Genomic DNA, 20,128 nt, shown 5'->3' with positions numbered 1-20,128 from the left:
AATAAACTACGTTATAACATACAACCCTAATGTACAGAACTGATAAGAAAAAAACTAAGAAACATAGTTATTTCAACGAAAAAAAAACAATATGAAGTATCATGCAAGGAATTCTGGGAGTGTCAATTTATGGTTTTTCACTGTAAATTATACAATGACTTTTTCTTTTTCACTTCCAAAAACCGTAATTTTAACAGTATTTTACTGTAAAATTACATTAAATGTGATTACAGTTTTTCACTGTATATAGTATGGAAACTTTCTGATAGCCAATGAACAGGTTTTTACTGTAGCATTTTTACAGCCTTTTACTGTTAAAATCACAATCATTTTTACAGTGTGTGGTAAGAGCTTAATTTGCATGAAAGCCAGAACATTCCAAACATTCACTTATAAAATGTAAAGTGCAAACCTCGTAATTCACAAAACAGAAGAACCATATTTTATTATCACTGTCTGTCTGTGCAAAATATTGTTATTTTTCTCAGTCAGTTGTGGGGGCAATCATATCTGTACTCTTGTCACAGAAACAGTGAATGAGCAAATTTTGTAATATTGTTCATGTATTAGAAATAAATGTTTTCTAGCATTTAAACCCAGCTGTGAGAAGAAATTTAATAAAGTGTCTGCATTGCAATATGTCTTCCAATGTATTTGTTACTTGTAATGTCTGTCTGTAGCTTTTTTTTTTTTTTTGTTGCTTAAAATTCAAATTCTTTTCTTTCTGTGCTGCTTATTTCCTGAAGGTGTTATCTTAATTTGGGTTGTTTAAGCTTGTCTTGTGTGCTTCTGTAATATGTTTATTAATATTTTATAAAAGAATAGTTCACCCAGAAATGAAACTTGTCATCCTTTACACACCCATATGCCCTTCCAACCCCATTTGACTTTTTTCTGTGTAACACAAAATGAGAAATTAAGACTTTTTATATGTTCTTTGCTGTGAAGTTAGTTAACAAAGACTGAAGCATTCAAGCTGCAAAAAGGACACAAATGCATTATACAAGTATCATAAATGTAGTCCAGATGACTCAATATGCCAGTTCTTCTAAAATAATACAAGCTTGTGTGAGCAACACCAACGTTTTTAGGTGGTTATTTACTCCTCCATTCTTCTTGGCCATTCATGCGAGATCATACAGTGACATTAATAAGTTTTGAATCCTTTTAAAACATCTGGATTTTTTTATTTAACTCACAATTATAGACAAACGCAATCTAATGGAACTAATAACACAAAAAAATGGTACTTTTTACATTTTATTGAATACACTGAGTAATCATTCACATTGTCGAATGGAGAAAGTAAGTAAATCCTTGAATTTGGTAACTTATAAATCCTCTGCTAGCAGCAGCATCTCTAAACATTTTGGACCATCCCATCATTTAATCAATATTTCTTGGTTATCTTGATAGCATTTCTTTAGGTTATGTCACAGCATCTTAATTGGCTTAAGATCAGGGCTCAAGAAAACATATTCACTTCTTTTTAGACATTCTTTAGTTTATTTATTTGTGTGCTTTGGGCCATTGTTTTGCTGCCTTACCCAACCTCTCAAAAGCTTGAAGTCATGAATTACTGTCCTGACATCTGATATTCCCCTGTAAAATGTCTCGATACACTTTGAATTCATTTCTCCTTCAGTGATTGCAAAGTGTCCAGGCCTTGAGGCAGTAAAGCAGCACTAAATCATGATGTTCCTTCAGCCATTCTTGCCAGTTAGTTGAGGTTTTTGTGTTGATGTGCAGTGCCATTTTTCCTTTAAATAAAGCTATTTTTGCCCCACCCCCCCCAAAAAAAAAGAAAAATCTGCTTTTTTCTCAACTGTCCACAAAACATTTTCCCAGAAGCACAATGGAACATCCTAGTGGTCTTGGGAAAACCTAACACATGTCTCAGTATTTTAGGCAGCAGTGGTTTCCAACATGTTGTCCTTACATGAACAATATTCTTGTTCAGTGCTTTTTTTTCCTCTCTGATAGTGGGCACAGGAACAATGACAGAGTTTTCTGAAGGTCTTTTGTTATCCTGTGGTTCTTTCTCAACTCGTTCAGAGTTGCCAGTTTTGCTCTTAAAGTATTTCATTAACTGATGTAATGTTAATAAACCAGCATATTGAAGTACTAATATCTGTTTTCAACAATTGTAATACTGATAACCACCAAAAACAGGTGGTGGTGAGAAAGTCACATGATGTATCAAAGCTCAGAGAGGGGATCAACTGTCCACAAAACATTTTCCCAGAAGCACAATGGAACATCCTAGTGGTCTTGGGAAAACCTAACACATGTCTCAGTATTTTAGGCAGCAGTGGTTTCCAACATGTTGTCCTTACATGAACAATATTCTTGTTCAGTGCTTTTTTTTCCTCTCTGATAGTGGGCACAGGAACAATGACAGAGTTTTCTGAAGGTCTTTTGTTGTTATCCTGTGGTTCTTTCTCAACTCGTTCAGAGTTGCCAGTTTTGCTCTTAAAGTGATCTTTGCAGGATGCCCACTCCTAGGGAGAGTAACAATAGTTTAAAAGTTTCCACATTAAGGACTCAAGAAGCATATGGCAAGGCCATGCTTTAGCTTTTGCATGCCACATCCTCTCCTTCTACCATATGACTTGACTTATACAAAAAAACATGTTGCCCTCTACTGCCCCCAGTGGTGAGGAAGATAACAAGTCCTATAACAGGCTTGTGACTGTTATAATTTGTAGACAGAGTATCTTGTGTTTTCAACACTTATCTTTAGCAATGCTTTTTGTAGCATTTTCCATCCTTGTGCATCGCTGTAATCCCTTTTTCCTGTGAAAGCTTTTGGGATCAAGGCATGGTTCACACTAAGGGGTGTAAAACTCACTACCTGGAGAGCCACAGCCCTGCAGAATTTAGCTCCAACTCTAATTAAACACACCTGAACCAGCTAATCAAGTTCTTTAGAATTAAGCTAGGCATAAACTGTGCGATTTTTGCAGTGTTTTTGTTAAATACCATCTCTCACTGTACGAGTAAATTGCATGCGATGTCAAGCCAAAGCTCAAGTCTGATCGTCGAGCTGCAACTTGACTACTCACAATATATGTGTGAAATAAACACGCGAGACCCCCCGAACACAGAACTGTGTAGCCTCCATTCATACACTAAAAAATGCTGGGTTGTTTCAACCCAACGTTGGGTCAAATATGGACTAACCCAACTTTTGGGTTAAAACTTTAATTAAAAAATTTAACCCAACAGCTGGGTTAGTCCATATTTGACCCAGCGTTGGGTTGAAACAACCCAGCATTTTTTAGAGTGTACCACACGCCATGTCGCCATTGTTTTGTTTCTGTTTTTGTAACACTTCAATAAAAGTCAAAGAAGAGGCCAAAAGGATCCTGACTGGACAAGGTAATTTATTTGGGCACCAATAGCAAGAAGACTCAAGCACACAACATTATTGAATACAAATACAGCACTTTTATTCTTATACAATAAGACAAATATTAAAACCTCAAAAGGGCAAAGCAGCAGGTTGAGATGATTGTCACATGTATTTCAATTAGTAATGTATTTGTCAAATGACAAGCTACCCCGGACAAATAGGCAATCAACGTGCAGCAAGGTATTCAGCAGAGGGTTTTAACACATTAAAATGCATGTGCCCACCAATTATACACAATTTCATTACACGGCAAACACTAAAGGTACAACAATTCCTAGGTGCATCAGTTAAATAACACACACCAAAAGAAAAATCATTCAATACATGCCAAAACCACTCTGGCTAACTACTTAGCTGTCGTCAAGATAAAATAGAAGATGGCACATGAAGGATAACCTGCACTAATACCCCCTGCGCGCACACACACACACAACTACAAACACATATACACAAATACAAACGCTGGGGGACCGGCTACGTTTAATTAGTCACATTAAACCAGGCCTCCCCAGCGACTAAAACACTAAATACACCCACAAATCAATTAACCATAGATAAAGGCAAATAATGGGCTGCTGGCTTTATTACCCGCCACCGGATATGGGGTACAGCGTTCGGGAAAACCCACCGGCGGCCGCCAAACTTTAGTTAGGGAAAACCTAAAAACTGCAAACTATCCCTCCCAATCGCTTCGCACACGTCGCAAAGAAACATCCAGCCCACGTCCCGGTATGGCAGCCTTGGCAAGAAGCTCAGCAGCCCTCACATAAAAAAATCCTCCCAAACAACACCAAACCCCATACCTTTATAGATTCCATTAAAAATGCAGCACAGGTGTTCGCCTCTTTCCCCTAATGAGATGCAAGGAAGACACAGCGGGCAGTATTACTGTCGCCCCTCCCCTTGCCTTAAATGAAGGGCTTACATTTTCATGCAGGCGCAGTGAGGGTAAAAACACTGAGTTTAAGGCAGTCGGTTCGTAGCTCTGTTTCAACTGTGCAATACCCTCACGAGGGGTGACCAAAATTTTGGACATGTCAGAAATTCATCCGACCATCCGATTGCCGCTCAGGAGAGGCTAATCATCTCTCATTACCCCCTGTACACTGCACAACACAACACGCATGACAAAGCTAAAATTCGACCACACTAAAAAAAATGTCATATGACTCCGAAATCGTGTATGCCCGTCTTTTCGGAGCAGGATGGAGCTTAACTCTGCAAGACTGTGGCCCTCCCAGAGCTAAGTTTGACACCCATTCACTATCCCATATTTCTTGAGAAGAACAGATTTGTCAGTAAATAGGCTTTGCACACCTTTATTTAAAGGGCAGGTTACCTGTGCAACCCACACTTCCCATCTCATCTGCATAACTGAGCAATTTTTATGAGTAATTAATGCAGAAATCCAGATATTTAGATAATTGATTCTTTGAAACGTATTTATGCCACTGTATAAGTTCGTTTTTTTTTTTTTTTTTTTATCTTGTCAATTAATCGATTCATCCAATTCACAAAACCAGTCAGAATCTGAATCACAGCTGATCTACACTGTGTTTCTGAAATGCATCATAAGCTCAAGAAAGATCATAGAAACCATTGGAATCATTGAAACCACTGATTCAGGCCAGTTGTAGCAGTTTCAGATTACGAGGTAATAATAATTCCACATTAAGAAAGAAAGAAAGAGAAAGAATGAGAAAGTCAACAGTGATTGCAACAATATGAGGCTAAGCTGAAAATGACAACATTTTCATTTGTGGGTGAACTATTGCTTTAAATGCATCTTTGTTTAGAATTATTAATATTATACTATTTTCACTGGAGTACAGTATTTGCTCCTGCCCAAACTAAATTTGCTTTCTGTTTGCACTGTCTGGTTGCCAGCTGCATTTATTTTCTAACTGTGCTTGCTGAACTGTTCAATCTCTCTTCTTTGGCTTCCTTGCTATATCTTTCTCACAGTCATTGCATACAGCAGATTCTAGAGAGTGTTAATCATTGTCACCTAAATGGCATTGTACATCGAGACTTGAAGGTTAGTATAACAGACATTAGCCTCCAACCTGCTGGCAATGTTGTTTAAAAAAACCAACAACAATAAACCGTTTGTTCCCAATGTGGAAGCCTACTCTACTCACCCCAAACTGGTCCCTCAAAACACAACTACACACCAAGATATGTGTGTGGTGGTGGGCTGAGGGGTAAAAACACAACTGATTACCTCGGAGCTAAGGTTGTGCATGTAGCACCTCAGAAATGTGCTTAGTCAGGGGCTGTGTGTTTGACTCTATAGGATTGTATTTTCTTTTATATGTGTGTTGATGGTGACTGCCCTTTTTGGTTGAAATGCAAAACGGGTATCAGAACCCATAAGTCAGTGATTTAGTGGGTCAAGCACACAGTCACCCAAGAAAACACCACTTCTGGATTGAGATTTGGAGAGCAAGACAAAAGAAGTAATGATAACAATAGATGGGCAATGTATTTTATTTTCTAATATATAACTATATTTGACAGCATACAAATATTTCAAAAGTTTAATACTTCATAGGGCTGGGCAATAAAGTACCTAGTCATATTAATCTGTTCCTGTAACTGGTAGAGCATGATGCTAGCAATGCCAGGTTTTGGGTTTGATTTTCCAGAACACATGTACTGATCAAAATTTATACTTCAAATGCACTGAGAATTGCTTTGGATAAAAATATCTGCCAGTTGCAAAAATGTTAAAATTTGTGATATATTTGTCAATATATATTAAATTTTTTTTTGTATACTATGTTTAAATAATATAGAGAACTCTGCTCATGTTTTTAGCAAAATTATACATTTAATAATTAGTGGTCAAATGTACTGTATATGTTTTAGCAATTGTGATATTCATATCTTTATAAAAATTCTCAGATGAAATATAACACAGATAACATTAAAGAAATATTTTTTTTCATCAAGTTAGACATTGATTTAATCATTCAAACCCATTTCAGGGCAATTCTACTTTGCCGTTGGTCTCAGGCGCATCCACTGTTGTCCTCTGAAGCACAATGGGCTGTGGGCAATATCAGCAGCACACCTCGCTTTTTCAGACTGATGAGCTTTGTAAAAATCGACGCGTTTCAGAAAGGCGGGGCATAGAGGAGAAACAATAATGTACAGTATGTGGAAAATAATGTGTTTTTTTTACTTTAAACCGCATAAACACATTTCATTACACCAAATACACAAAATAATGTTCTTTTTAGCAGCATCATATGACCCCTTTAAGAGTGTGCACTGATCCACACTTCTAAAAAGGACCAGAAATAATAGACCATCTGGGGACTTTTGGCATACTATTTTAAACATACTATGCTTTGGTCAACATTGAGACAGGAAAGGATTTATGGTGAAGTCCTCATATGCATTCAACTCATAAATATGATCTTTCTGACATGGCTTGGACACACCATTAAATACACAACAAAGAACATAGAACACCTGGGGAGACGATAAAGGGGAACCAATCATAAAGTAAAACTACAAAGGACTAAAGCTGCCTTCATGCCATGTCATAGTTAACGTAATTCAGAGATGACAACATGTGACATTCTACTCTGAGCTGAATTATGCGTTTTTATGGCAACACTATCAATGCAAAAGCCTTCACATGCTCCAGAACTCGTAATTACAACTTATAAACTCTGAGAGCTACAACTTGGACCATGTGAAGCTGCACCACCTGACTGCCGCCAGATTCATTTTGGCGCTACCTCTGAGTCTGAGAACATGGGCAGCTCCGAGTAGAACGTCACATGTTGTCATTTTGTAATTACGGTAATTACGACATGGCTTGAATGCAGCATAAAATAGGAAAAAGGAACAGAGAAGAATCAAGAACTTCAACATAAAAGTCTAAACAAAGAAGGGAATGCGTGACTTGATCTTTATGGGCTTTTATTTGGCCATTTAAATTTGATCAACTAAATAATGATAATACCCTAATATCCCCTCCTTTGATTTACTAGCCAATTGTTGTTTTGTGTCAGTGCATTCACTGTTGTCAAAATCTGAACTTATTTGTGAATTTTCTGAATCAGTTTTGCTGAACTGTCCTCTTCAATAAATTAAACAATTTCCATGTGTAGATGTTTAATAAAAGATGTAAAATATTTCCCAGCCCTTTTCCTGGAAGCACACCACCACTAGACACTCTTCATAATCAAACACACCTGATTGAACTCATTAGCTTATTAGTAGAGACTCCAAGACCTGAAATGGATGTCAAAAAAGAGAGACATCCAGAATGTCTGTTGGTATGCCTCCAGGTACAGAGTTGGGAAATACTGTATTAATCTTCCATACATAGAAATAAATAGCTTTATTATATTACTAGGATTTTACAGTATACTGTATTTCTTTAATTAATGTACTTTTGAAAATATCACCCAGCCCTACTGCAAAGCATCACTCATAATCATGCAACACTGAAACTTTAAGTAATGAGAAGTCCATTTGAGTCATGTTCATCACCTCTAAGCCCATGCTCCCTTACTCTCAATGCTATGCACAGATAGTGAGTGTGTGCTTGTCACTAACCCACACCCCCTGGTGTTTGCATGCAGTCATTGCATTCAGCAGATCCTTGAGGCTGTTCTCCACTGCCACCAGATGGGAGTGGTCCATCGTGACCTGAAGGTGAGTAGAGAAGCTGAGGGTCTTAAACACCAAGTCTTACTTCTTTGTTCTTTTATATAGATCCAGTATCTTGTGTGGCCTTTACTAAGGGCTACAAATGGCTTATGGTATTGTATTTCTAAAAATGGAAGATTATAATAGATTATATTAAGTGCTTAGTAACATTTGAAGTCTGGGTTTGTCTTGGAGATGGGAATCAAGAAATCAGTGATATAAATATAAAAAATTAAGCCTACACAGGTTTAGGTGGGAATGGTGTTTTCTGTCCTTTAGACCTAATCCACCACAAGCTCTTGTCAGTGCTAATTTGCCAATCAAATGAGCCAGGTGCAACCAGGAGATTGTTTTCCCTCCTCTTATTATCTTCACCTGAATTTGCATCAGCCTGAATTCTGCTCAGTGATTGGCTGTTGGCATATAGTTACCATGGTGAACAGTGACTTGCACCATAAAAAGAAAAACAACAACAAAAAAAAAAGAACAGAAAACAAAGCAAAGACAATAGACATAAAACAGTAAGTAATATATACTGTATATATATATAATTGTTTTTTTTTTTTTTTTTGTGTTTTTATGCAATATATGATAGTCATCATATATGATTGTTCATTACAGACAAACAGCAATTTAGGAAAAAAAATATTCTCAGGTTGAAATATCAAAGCTCATAGGGCAAGAGTCTTGCATCCTTATATAGGTTTACATTTATGTCTTTACACTCCCCCCCCCTTCACTTCACCTCTCCTACTAGCAACCGTCAAATAATATGGATTAAAGAAAGAGTTCACCCAAAAATTTAAATTGTAATTTTCTCACCCTCATGTCATTCTAAACCATTTTACTGTACAGTGTGTGCATTGACCACAGACTGTCAAGCTCTAAAATGCTCTATAAATAGGCAGCATTGGCACATAGAGATTGGCTGCACAGGTATTTGAATATGAACAAGCACAAATGAGATTTAATAGCTGTGGTGAATTGTTTGGAACAACATAAATGTGTGTTGTTGGCATTAGCGCAACACATCAGCAAGCACATCATTCTCTTCCATGTTAATCAGAGTTTTTAATCCTTACCAGGCATGTCAAGGGACAAATTTGAAAATCAAACAGCATACAGTTGTGGATGTAGTGTTTTTTTCTTCAGTTTTTCCCTGTTTAGGAATGTTACTTGAAAGCTTATTAGCAAAAAGGAGGTCTATCTAACCTTGTTATGACTTGTCCAACAATTTGAAGAATGAGCTGTTGGAGGTTTGCTCTCAGAAAGTAATGTAATTGAATATTATTAAAGTTATATATGGTTTATATAGAGCACCTGAAAAGATTGTATAACAGCCATTTACAAAAAGCAATATTGTACAATTATGAGGAGAAATTATTAGTCATGTAGAGCAGATCTTATGATTTGGAATGGGGAAGGTTTTACTATGCTAATATGTAGGGCAACAAAAGAACACTTGCAATAATGTACTACCAAATTCTGCTGTTCAAATTATCCTTAGGGGAATCATAGATCTGTTCTCAAATCTACTCTATTTGTCATTATCTCTCTCTTGCGTGCACTTCTCTAACAAAGGACAACATCCGGCTATTCTTTATTTTATCTTGACACCCCTGTAATTAGCTTCCGCAGTCCTCGTGTTTCCTCCCTTGCCTTGGGTATTTGATGCTGAAACTGAGTATAATACATGTAGCTTCTGTCTCTGTAAAGAACAGCACCTCTTAGCTGTGATGTTTGCTAAGTCAAGACTAGTTTCTAGTTTGCTAAGATTGGAAAGACCAGACACTGAGAATTAAAATACGTCCTGGCTGCCCACAATTGGTCCTATGAATAATTTTGCTGTTGTAGGCCGCAAAATTGGTGACAACGGCACACCTCATCTGCAAGGCTTAGTAAACATGAAAACTATGTGTTGTCTGTCCATGAAGCAATGGCTATCTGCACATGTTTATTATAAAGATGCTTGCGGAAGTGACATTCAAAATTACAAATATATTGTAGTAAAGGAGGTGATATTAACCTGTGCAATGACTCTCCGAATCAGGAGGATCTTCAGCCCTGCTTATAAAGGCCTACCATCCTGCACAGTTGAGCTCCAACCCTAATCAAACAGTTAAATCAGCTAATCAAGGTCTTTAAAATTGAAAGCAACAGTGAGGTGGTGTTAGAGCAGGGTTGGAACTGATGTCTGCAGGAAGGTTGCCCTCCAGGGGCTTGTATGCTAGCTGAACAAATGTAGGGTTGCAGGATTGGTTTCAAGTTGGCAAAACCAAATCAATCTATTCAATCTTTGTTTGTACCATGATGCTGATCCTCAACTTTCTCTGTAAAATTTGATCTTGAGTTCGTGAATAACTATGGAGCAAGTGGTGCAACTATGGTGCTTGAAAGATGTTGTATCTCAGCGGGATATTTTCCTAGTTAAATCAGTAGCAAACAGCAATCACATGCTGTGAAACATAATGAAACTGAAAGTAAGTATTGGAAGTAAGTCAGCATGATTCACTTCTCTCTTCTGCCAAAGTTGAAGAGATTGTTAGGAAACATTTGAAGAATTTAAACACAGCAAGAAGAAAAGAGTTGTCCTCAAAAGCAGAGTCTACTTTATATCGTTGTTTTATTACATCTGTATTTATGCTCATTTAAACTAAAAGCTTAATATTAATTTTTAAACTGTATTTGCTCGTGTGTAATGGACTGAGGGTATAATTTTATAATTAATATGTAAATATCATTGCGATTTAAAAATGTAAAATTATGTAGTTTTAAAATTATTTTACTTTTAAGTGTCCTTTAATGTGGAGCAAGAGAAACTTGAATTTATTGGTCAGATATGGCACTTTGCTTATAGCTGATCCAGTTTTGGTTTGAGAGGTCTCTTACCCAGAACAAAACCTGCTACGGAGTGGGTTAGCCATGGAGCTCCTTGCCAATCACTTACAAGTCCACAATACCCTAGCATCATGTCAGGGCAACACATTCTCACTCCCAACTTGCCACATATTGACATTTGGTCAGGATCCCTCTGCATCACTTTTTAACGCTCAGGGTACCTCTTTAGCGTAATTTTTCAATGTGCAGGGCTCCATTACTTTTGATGTCATACAGAGACACAATGAGTATGGGAATATTGCCATGATGAAATAACATATTGGAGTATTAATAAATACCTGTAAATAAATATTTAAGCAATACATACCTGTGATTTTGCCTGTTAAGTGTTTTATGTTATTGAGAAGTGGGTAGGTTTAGGCTAGGATTGGGGTTAGGTGATCCAGCTCACACATTTTTTTTTGTAACAAAAAACATTTATATAATAGTAAAGTTTGTGTTGTTTATAAGGTACGGAAATGCAATGACTGCATGACAGTTTCAATTGCACTAGCATGTTAACCCCTTGATCTTCCCAAGGCATAAAGTGAATGCTGAAACAACTAACTGCACCTGACAAACTAGCATTATAACCTTTGCTAATGTCCTGGTTGTACAATAATCACAAGAAGAGTAGTTTGGGTAAAGTTTTGACTTCTCTTTCTAGACTCCCCTGACATAAGAGTCCTAATCAATGTATCGATTATTGGATATTCAGTTCTAAACGTAATAAAAAAATATACAATAATAAAAAAAAAATTACTATAAATAATAGATTTGTATCAGTAATTACATATTGTAATATGCTTCATGAATGTATTACAAGGCTCATATGAAAGGGGTTGTCTGAAAATTTTCAATACACATTTGTTTGAAGTACTGTCTATGCTTTATTATTAGTTCATTAATTTTCATTCTTTCTTTTTTCTTCTCTTTCTTTCTTTCTCTCTCTCTCTCTCTCTCTCTCTTTCTTCTTTTATTTCTTTCTTTCAACATCTATAACAAATCTATAACAAAAATAACAAACATAAATTGTCATGTGCAGTGTTGAATATTATATAATTATTTCCTCCAGTCTTAATGGGCTATGCAGTAATTGCTAGTGACCTATTACATTTTACTTACAAATTATTATTTTTGCAAAGAAATTTAAATATCATTCACATGCATATTATAACATTTATGAGAAACATTGAAAAAATCACTTGCACACATACTTTTTTTCAGAGATTTCTAATGAAACACCATTTGTTACATCACAGTTACAACAGTATTGTTTGTGTTATTATCAATTTTAAAATGAGTTTTAAATTAACTGTTGTTGCTCAGTCAAAACACTGTTCAAGTCTGGTCACAAAGCTCTTCATGAGGTGCTGCATAACCCTAGAGGCTGTACTGATGTTTTTGGAACACTTGGTTCAAAATATGTTGTATCAGAGTGTGTCTATTTACAGAAATCATTCCCTTGTTCTTGTTTCTGGAAAAAAAAAAGTAAATCCATTTTGGAAATCTAGTGAAAAAAATTATTATCTTTCTTTTCATAGTACATGGTATTCTTAAACATTTTCTTTAAAACTGTACATTTTGACCCAAGTCTTCTATGAGACTGAATATGAGTGATGTCATTTGTTGTCTATAACAGATAATTTGTATAAATTCTCTCAATATATTACCCAAAGCCAGAAAATCTTCTCTTGGCCAGCAAACTGAAGGGCGCAGCAGTGAAACTGGCTGATTTTGGGCTGGCTATTGAGGTGCAAGGAGACCAACAAGCGTGGTTTGGTTAGTATTCACCAAGTGGCTTAACAACACTGGTTTAAAAATGTAATATACTAATACTGTGCTGACAAGACAAAATGTGCAATGACATAATCAGAGAATGTAAAAATGCTTATAATTTTTCCATTTAAGATTCATATGGTTAAACCTTTATTCTGAAAAAAAAAGAGGTGAACCTAGTCCACTTCTATTTTAATATTCCTGTATACATGTAATCAGCATATTCCAGATAAACTAAGGCATGCACATTCTTTCCTGCTTTTCTCTTCTGGAAGTGTTGGCGATACTTATAAAATTAAATCCAATTACATTATGCAAAAACGTTATTGATAGTTATTTTTTGTGTATTACTTTAGATTTTGAACTTTTAGATGTCATTTTTCAATATTTTGTGATGTTAGTGAATGTTATGGGATAGTCTAGGGAGAAAAGTGTTTTTGTTTTATTACTGTCAAATTATGTATGATTAAGTATAATTTTACAACTTTAATGGCTTGTATCATTCAGACACTTGAAGACATGTAAGTCATTAGTCTATTATTAATAATCTTTATCTAAATATATTTTGCCTGTTCTCTAAAATGGCTTTAATCACAAAAAATAATGATGATGATAATTATTATTATTATTATCACTAAGTTTTATGTGGGTGTTGTGTGATTAGTCTTACTTTTGGACAAACCCTGATGGTGTTACCGTTTAATTACAATGATCTCAAGGGCTTTACACTCAGCTCCAGTTTTCCTCTTTGGCTGCTTTCTCATTATAGGCTTTTTGCCTCTGGGACTTGATGGGACGTCAGGGACTAAAGTTATTTTAGAATTAGGCTGCAATCCAAAGTCAAAAAATGCCTTAAGTAAATTCTTAAGAGAGAATTTAGGGGGAGCTCATTTTTTTGTAGACTGTTTAAAGAAGAAAAAACCCCAGTTAGGTTTAATTGAGGTCTGTGCAATTTTTTGTAGGGTTTGCTGGAACTCCGGGTTATCTGTCTCCTGAGGTGCTCAGGAAGGAGCCTTATGGCAAACCAGTGGACATGTGGGCATGTGGTAGGTTGCTAATCACAGGCATATTGTGGAACTTTTTTGCTGGCAATTAAATTGTTTTTCTGTACATAATGTTCATAACATAACAGATCCTTTGCTTTATAGTCCTAGTTGCAGATTTGTTTTTACTAAATAATTATATCTGATTTGGTGAAAGAAAATAAATAAATATACATGTATGTACATTACGTACATCAGAGTTATGCATGCTTAAATACTGTATAATTATAAATGGAGAGTTACAGTTTGATTGCAACAGTTGACATGTTTCATTCAGTTAGTTTAATTTTGTTGGCACTATGGTGATCATAATGGGCCAGCTGTCTAAATAAAAGCCCTTTTCTTCTGATTTACACATTTAAAGTTTACCATGAGTCTCTTGCAGTGAATATTTGATAAACTGTGAAATGAAATCCAGAATAATATGAGAGTGGATGAAATCATGAGTAACCAGTTAGCAAATTATGTTTTCTATACTTGCTGCAGTTGCTGGAATAGCAAACCCTTTGCAATTCTGAAATTTGATGAGCAAACAAGTGTTAAAAGTAGCACATCTTTCAACTGGTATCTGACCTTACATTTGTTAAGAAAAAGTCATATATATAAAAAAAAAAGTTTTATGTAGATATCCCAGTAAAATCACGCTTGTAAAATTACTCTCACAAAATTACACTGACAAAGTATGTCTACCAGTATGTTTGATCATGATGATTTATATATTCAGATTTTTTTTTTATTCAGACTTTGTGACTATCTGCACCCCAACTGTCTTCTAGCCAATCAGATTAGAATTTACTAAATTATAAAAGTACTTTCGTTTTGGGTGGTTAGTAAGCAGTCTGTGGGTGGTCCATGGTCTCAGTCTGAGGCAGGAACTGTCTATCTTTATATAATATAATAAAATATGACTATATTATATATTAATATAATATACTTTATTATAACTTATACCTACATACATTTTTCTTACTATTTTGTTTCTTGAATAGGTGTTATTCTGTACATCCTTCTTGTGGGTTACCCTCCTTTCTGGGATGAAGACCAACATCGACTTTACCAGCAGATCAAAGCTGGTGCATATGATGTAAGATTTCTTACACAGATATATAGTATATCATATATATAGCGTAACCATAACATACTTGATTCTTTAAGAAATGCTGAATATGCTTCATTTATACCTTCTTATAATACTAGATATTGTCCTCATTAATCTAATTATCTACTGTATATTTGATACTCTGACAGTTAAAAAAGTGAAAGAAACCGATATAGTAACTCAATGCAAATCATAATTTTTGTGTAATTTATGTGTTAGGCAAATCATACTTTTCCATCAGAGAGTGAAGGAGAGAGTAACAGAGAATGAGCAGTCCATTGGCTTCTTTCCAGCTTGGCTCAGATGCCCAGCTATTTAGTAATTCTGGATGAGACTAAATTATTTCCCCAAACACTGTTCCATACATTGCCTCATCTGGCTTCTATGGACCTAATCTTCTGAAAGGCTCTATCTGTTATTGATAGGACATGCAGAGTTTTTGAATGCATTATGGTAATTATTAAACAAGAATAGTGCATTATAATGCTGCAGCATCAATGTAAGACACATTTAGACCAATTAAATGTTCACTATATGTGCCATGTCAATGGTTTTCAATCCTGTTTCTGCACATTTTGTCTCTTTTATCTCACACACTCACACCCAGTTCAGTTTATGAAGCTCTCTCCTAGCAAGCTGATGATCTGAATCACGTGTGATAAGGATAAGAAACATACTGTGGCTCCCCAGATCCTGGAATGAAATCCACTTTTCAATGTGGTATCAAAGCACAGCCCCTAAGGTCTGTTGAATCTATGTGTGTGTGCTTTCTTTTCCTAGTTTCCTTCTCCTGAGTGGGACACAGTGACACCAGAGGCCAAAGATCTGATCAACAAGATGCTGACTATAAACCCTGCCAAACGCATCACAGCAGCTGAGGCACTCAAACACCCCTGGATCTGTGTATGTCTAGTTACTTTCTCATTCACACACTCAGACACGTTTACTGTTCTGTCTAAAAGGGTGCATTGCATAGATTTCTAATTTCTTTTTTATGTTTTGTCCCTTAAAATATGGTTAGGGAGGTGCAGACATGCGCATGCGCACACACACACACACACACACACACACACTTTTATCATCTGCATTGTATGCACATACTACAGTCAGTGTTGGGGAACATCACTTCTAAAAGTAATGCATTATATTATATTGGATTACTTCTAATCAAAGTTATTATTCAATTGTAATTGTTTAAGTCAGATATTATTATTATTATTTATATGAATTAATAATGAAGTAATAATTCAAATTATTTTAGCACTTCACAAAAAATTGTCTCGATGCACAATTGCTTCTGCATTTAGCTCCTGTGGCCGCAACTTCCAATGCAATAGTCAAGTCAAGTCAAGTCACCTTTATTTGTGTAGCGCTTTATACAAAACTGATTGTGTCAAAGCAGCTTTACAGTGTCAAACAGGAAAATAGTTTGTCAATAATTCAAGAAGACAATAGCAAAGAGTCATTTTTCCAGCTAAAGTCAGTTCATTGATGATTCAGTGATGTCATCATCCAGTACAGCTCTCTTTCAATAGTGTCTGTACCTAACCCAAAACGCTAACTTTTTGAGAGAAAATTAAGCACAAAATTAAATCTTGAGGAAGTGTCACACAAGAGGACACAGAAAAATTACCCATTTTGTGATGTCTTGATGAGCAACTTACGCCATGATTGCTAGAACATCTACAAACCCTTGTATTTTAAATAAAGATTTATTTATTTTTCTTTCACAGGTGGTAATAAAACTTACATTTTTGTGTACACAAATGGATAATATTTGCATAGAAGATAGGTTTGTTCTGGAAAGAATGATAATGACTCAGTATCCATGGCATACCTCTGTCTAACGCAAATTTGAGCTGAATTGCAAGTGGTACAACTGTTTAATGAATGTGCCCCAAATGTTTATTGCCCACAGTGACCCCTGTCCTTTTCTTCAATTGATTATCAATAATGTGCAGGACATTTATTTATTTATTTATTTAGCCTACAAAGATATATTTTAATAATAGATCTGAAACAGTTGTTCATTTATTGTTTACCTGTCTGTATCATAGCAACGTTCCACAGTGGCATCCATGATGCACAGACAGGAGACAGTGGAATGCCTGAAGAAATTCAATGCCAGGAGGAAGCTTAAAGTAAGAAACACAGAGTCATGTAAATGCACATTCGCACAACATTCTAACTGGGAACATACTAATGACTAATAACCACAAAAAAGCACTTTTTAGCACTTCATGGGGCTGTTACCCATTATAAATTGATTTGATTGTGAAAAGTATTCTCTATAAGAGATGGATGGGGGGTAAGGGTTTGATTTTTATGAAAAATTATGAAGAGAATTTTTACCATATGTAGAATAATGTGCATTATATACAAAAAGAGCAGGACCATTAAGAAAATAAATAATGCATTTTTATTTCATATTGACTTTAGTCTTTGTGGGTTTTTAGCCTGAATTACATAATTTAAAAGGCTTAACTAGATTAATCGTTATCCACTAGCATTGATTAATATTTTACACAGCTACAAAGACTCGTGATTGATCTTTGCCTTTCTGTTCTTTCTGGATTGTTTTAGGGTGCTATCCTTACTACAATGCTTGCTACACGGAACTTCTCAAGTAAGAAACTCTCTTCAGTTTACTTTGCATTTGCTTTTTAATAGTTGTTCTTTGAATCATGTCAAAAAGTTGGAGTTATGCTTTTTTTTATGTTTGAGAAGATGTAAAGCATCTTAGATCATACAGAAGATTTTAGCATTTTCATTGAAGTAGGGCTGTAAAAATTGTTGATTTAAGGTCAGACTGGCCTTGTGCAATTACTAAACTGAAAGGCTAGGATTTAATAAAATAAAACTTCAGTGTGCACACACTTATTTCAGTGTCATGTTTGCATTTTTATGCTATTAGCTTGTGATATCCAAAGCACCAGCAAAATTACATATTTATCATATCACAGTTCAAATAGCAATCACAATGCTTATCAAAATAATCATGATTTTATTATTATTATTATTATTATTATTATTATTATTATTATTTTTAAATTGTGCAGCCCTATAACAAAGTGTTTCAAAAGTAGTATTTCCCTGTATTGTGAATAATGTTTGTCTTATTAAAAAATCAGGGTCTTACTGACACAAAAATATTTAATTTGCTTCTTAATCATATTCCATTACATTATGCAAATATTTGATTACGATTCATTCAGGGTGTTTGATTTTGAGGCCAATGGATCATGAGTGCGTGAAGCACAGTGATTGAAACTGTCATATTTTGTACTATTTTCAACTTTAGTAAACGCTAACCTTGTCTGCCCCTAACCCTTTCCTTTTTTTATCCCTCTTTATGTTCACAATTATTCTTTTCATTTCACTCAACAGGCAAGAATCCATACAAGAAGCCTGATGGTGTTAAGGTAGGTTACTGTATGTAAACCTAAGCTAAATATTAAACATTGACACATACTTTCTGTGCCATGGACATTAACTCTTATTTTTGCCTAGAGAAAAAAAAAAATCAAGAATTTTAATTAGGTGACATACCTTTCACCCAGTTGTATTTAGTAAGTGATTTGCAGCAGGTAAATGGGCATGAACCATAGTAGTATTCCCACTGTGTATGTATTGATGCTTCATCCCTGGACCTACACTAAACATATCACAGGGCTGTTTTGTTTTGGGCCAGTAAATTAGCATACCACCCAGAATGCTATAGCTTTGTGGCAGTGAGTGCATAGGCAAGAACTACTCACTTTTTTTTAATAGTGTTTTACTCATAATCTATAATGCCCACCAGGCACATTGCCACTGTAGCTCCTAACTTTATGCGTACACAATTTTGATTAACTTTTTACACTCTCTTTATCTATCTTTACCTCCCCTCTTTTTCTAATGATTTCTTACATGCATACACTCCCATGCATACACATAAACAATCATTTACACTGAAGCTTGCTCCTGGTTCCTGGTCAGCAATTGCACATGCATGTTTGCTTAGCGTGTTTAATGAGTGAGCATGTGCATGTGCACACATTAATGCTCTTTTGGTTCAGGGCTTCAGAAAGGATTTCTGGAGGGTGGGTCAGCTCCAGTGGGCACATATAGACACAGATTATTATTTATTTTTTTTGGCTGGGTTTATATACATTATGTTTATGTATGCCTATGTATATAATGTAAATCCTGTAGCGCCTCTTTTTATAAACAATGCTCATTGTCTACATACTTGTTTGCTTTCAGTATTCACATTACTAACATTTTTTAATTCTCCCTTTTTTAATAAAAAATGAGGTCCAGCATTTAGGGTCACTGAGTAACCCTTATCTTTATATCTCATACTCCAATTCGCAGCTTTGTCTCCAACTCATATCAGCTAACACATGGGTTGTGCCTTTCAAACCCTGTGAAAGCAGTGTTAATCTGTCCTGAATGAGTTTTGGAACAGTGTTTTAAAGGAGACATATTATGCCCCTTTTTACAATATGTAATATAAGTCTCTGGTGTCCCCAGAATGTGTCTGTGAAGTTTCAGCTCAAAATACCCCACAGATCATTTATTATATCATTTTGAAAATGCCTATTTTGAGTGGAAGCAGAAACACGCTGTTTTTCGTGCCTTTCTCTTTAAATGCAAATGAGCTGCTGCTCCCCGCCCCCTTTTCCAGAATAGAGCTGCGCCATTACAGCTCGTACCTGCTAAAAACATCTGTTTTAGTTCTGATTATCATGTTTATCACGCTGAAATAATGCGTTTTAAACCATATTAGTTTAAACTTATGATATACTCTTTTCTGAGTGCACACGGACAGAAAGCAGCTGTCACAGCATGTGAGTACTAAACTAAGTTCTCATTCACACACAAGTTTACGTTAAAAACACACATGAGTTACAAAAACAGTCGGTTATGTCTGTGAAGGTAAACAGCTGGGAAATAAATTGCATGTTTATTTTAGATCTGTGTGGCAGCAGCAATATACAGTAAATAAATCAATAAATCCACTGCTCTCTTGTCTCCTCTGAGGCTGGGACTGTAAATAGTGTTTTGTGCTCGTCTGTGCAGCCAATGACAGAACAGTTAGCATATTTTTCTCAAACTTTTGCCATGGCATTAGAGCTGGTACACTGTTATCGCTTGCAAAATCACATTAATGGTGCCGTGTGTGGAAACTTACAGATTAAAGGGCGGTAATATTATAATGAGATCCCTTTGCCACGTCACCAAGAGAGCGAAATCAGACGC

At 35.6% G+C, this 20,128-nt stretch overlaps 1 protein-coding gene across 11 annotated transcripts in view; it reads left to right on the top strand.

The window, feature by feature from the left end:
• LOC107732596 (calcium/calmodulin-dependent protein kinase type II delta 1 chain) overlaps positions 1 to 20,128 on the top strand; it is a 169,711-nt gene that overhangs the window by 70,563 nt on the left and 79,020 nt on the right. For 7 of the 11 annotated variants that reach the window (XM_016543971.1, XM_016543970.1, XM_016543965.1 and 4 more), the window contains exons 6-13: positions 5,381 to 5,453; positions 12,643 to 12,745; positions 13,705 to 13,788; positions 14,775 to 14,869; positions 15,665 to 15,787; positions 16,942 to 17,025; positions 17,468 to 17,510; positions 18,272 to 18,306. In XM_016543971.1, coding sequence (XP_016399457.1) covers positions 5,381 to 5,453; positions 12,643 to 12,745; positions 13,705 to 13,788; positions 14,775 to 14,869; positions 15,665 to 15,787; positions 16,942 to 17,025; positions 17,468 to 17,510; positions 18,272 to 18,306 — 640 coding nt within the window. Of the gene's footprint in view, positions 1 to 5,380; positions 5,454 to 8,019; positions 8,093 to 12,642; positions 12,746 to 13,704; positions 13,789 to 14,774; positions 14,870 to 15,664; positions 15,788 to 16,941; positions 17,026 to 17,467; positions 17,511 to 18,271; positions 18,307 to 20,128 lie in introns of all 11 variants that reach the window. The other 4 variants (XM_016543964.1, XM_016543972.1, XM_016543966.1 and 1 more) reach the window with 1 other exon arrangement.

Source organism: Sinocyclocheilus rhinocerous, unplaced genomic scaffold, assembly GCF_001515625.1.
Source record: "Sinocyclocheilus rhinocerous isolate Xijiao unplaced genomic scaffold, SAMN03320098_v1.1 scaffold1994, whole genome shotgun sequence".
NCBI classification, from domain to species: domain Eukaryota; kingdom Metazoa; phylum Chordata; class Actinopteri; order Cypriniformes; family Cyprinidae; genus Sinocyclocheilus; species Sinocyclocheilus rhinocerous.
The sequence above is the reverse complement of the archived record's forward strand: the minus strand, read 5'-3'. Positions and strand labels throughout refer to the sequence as shown.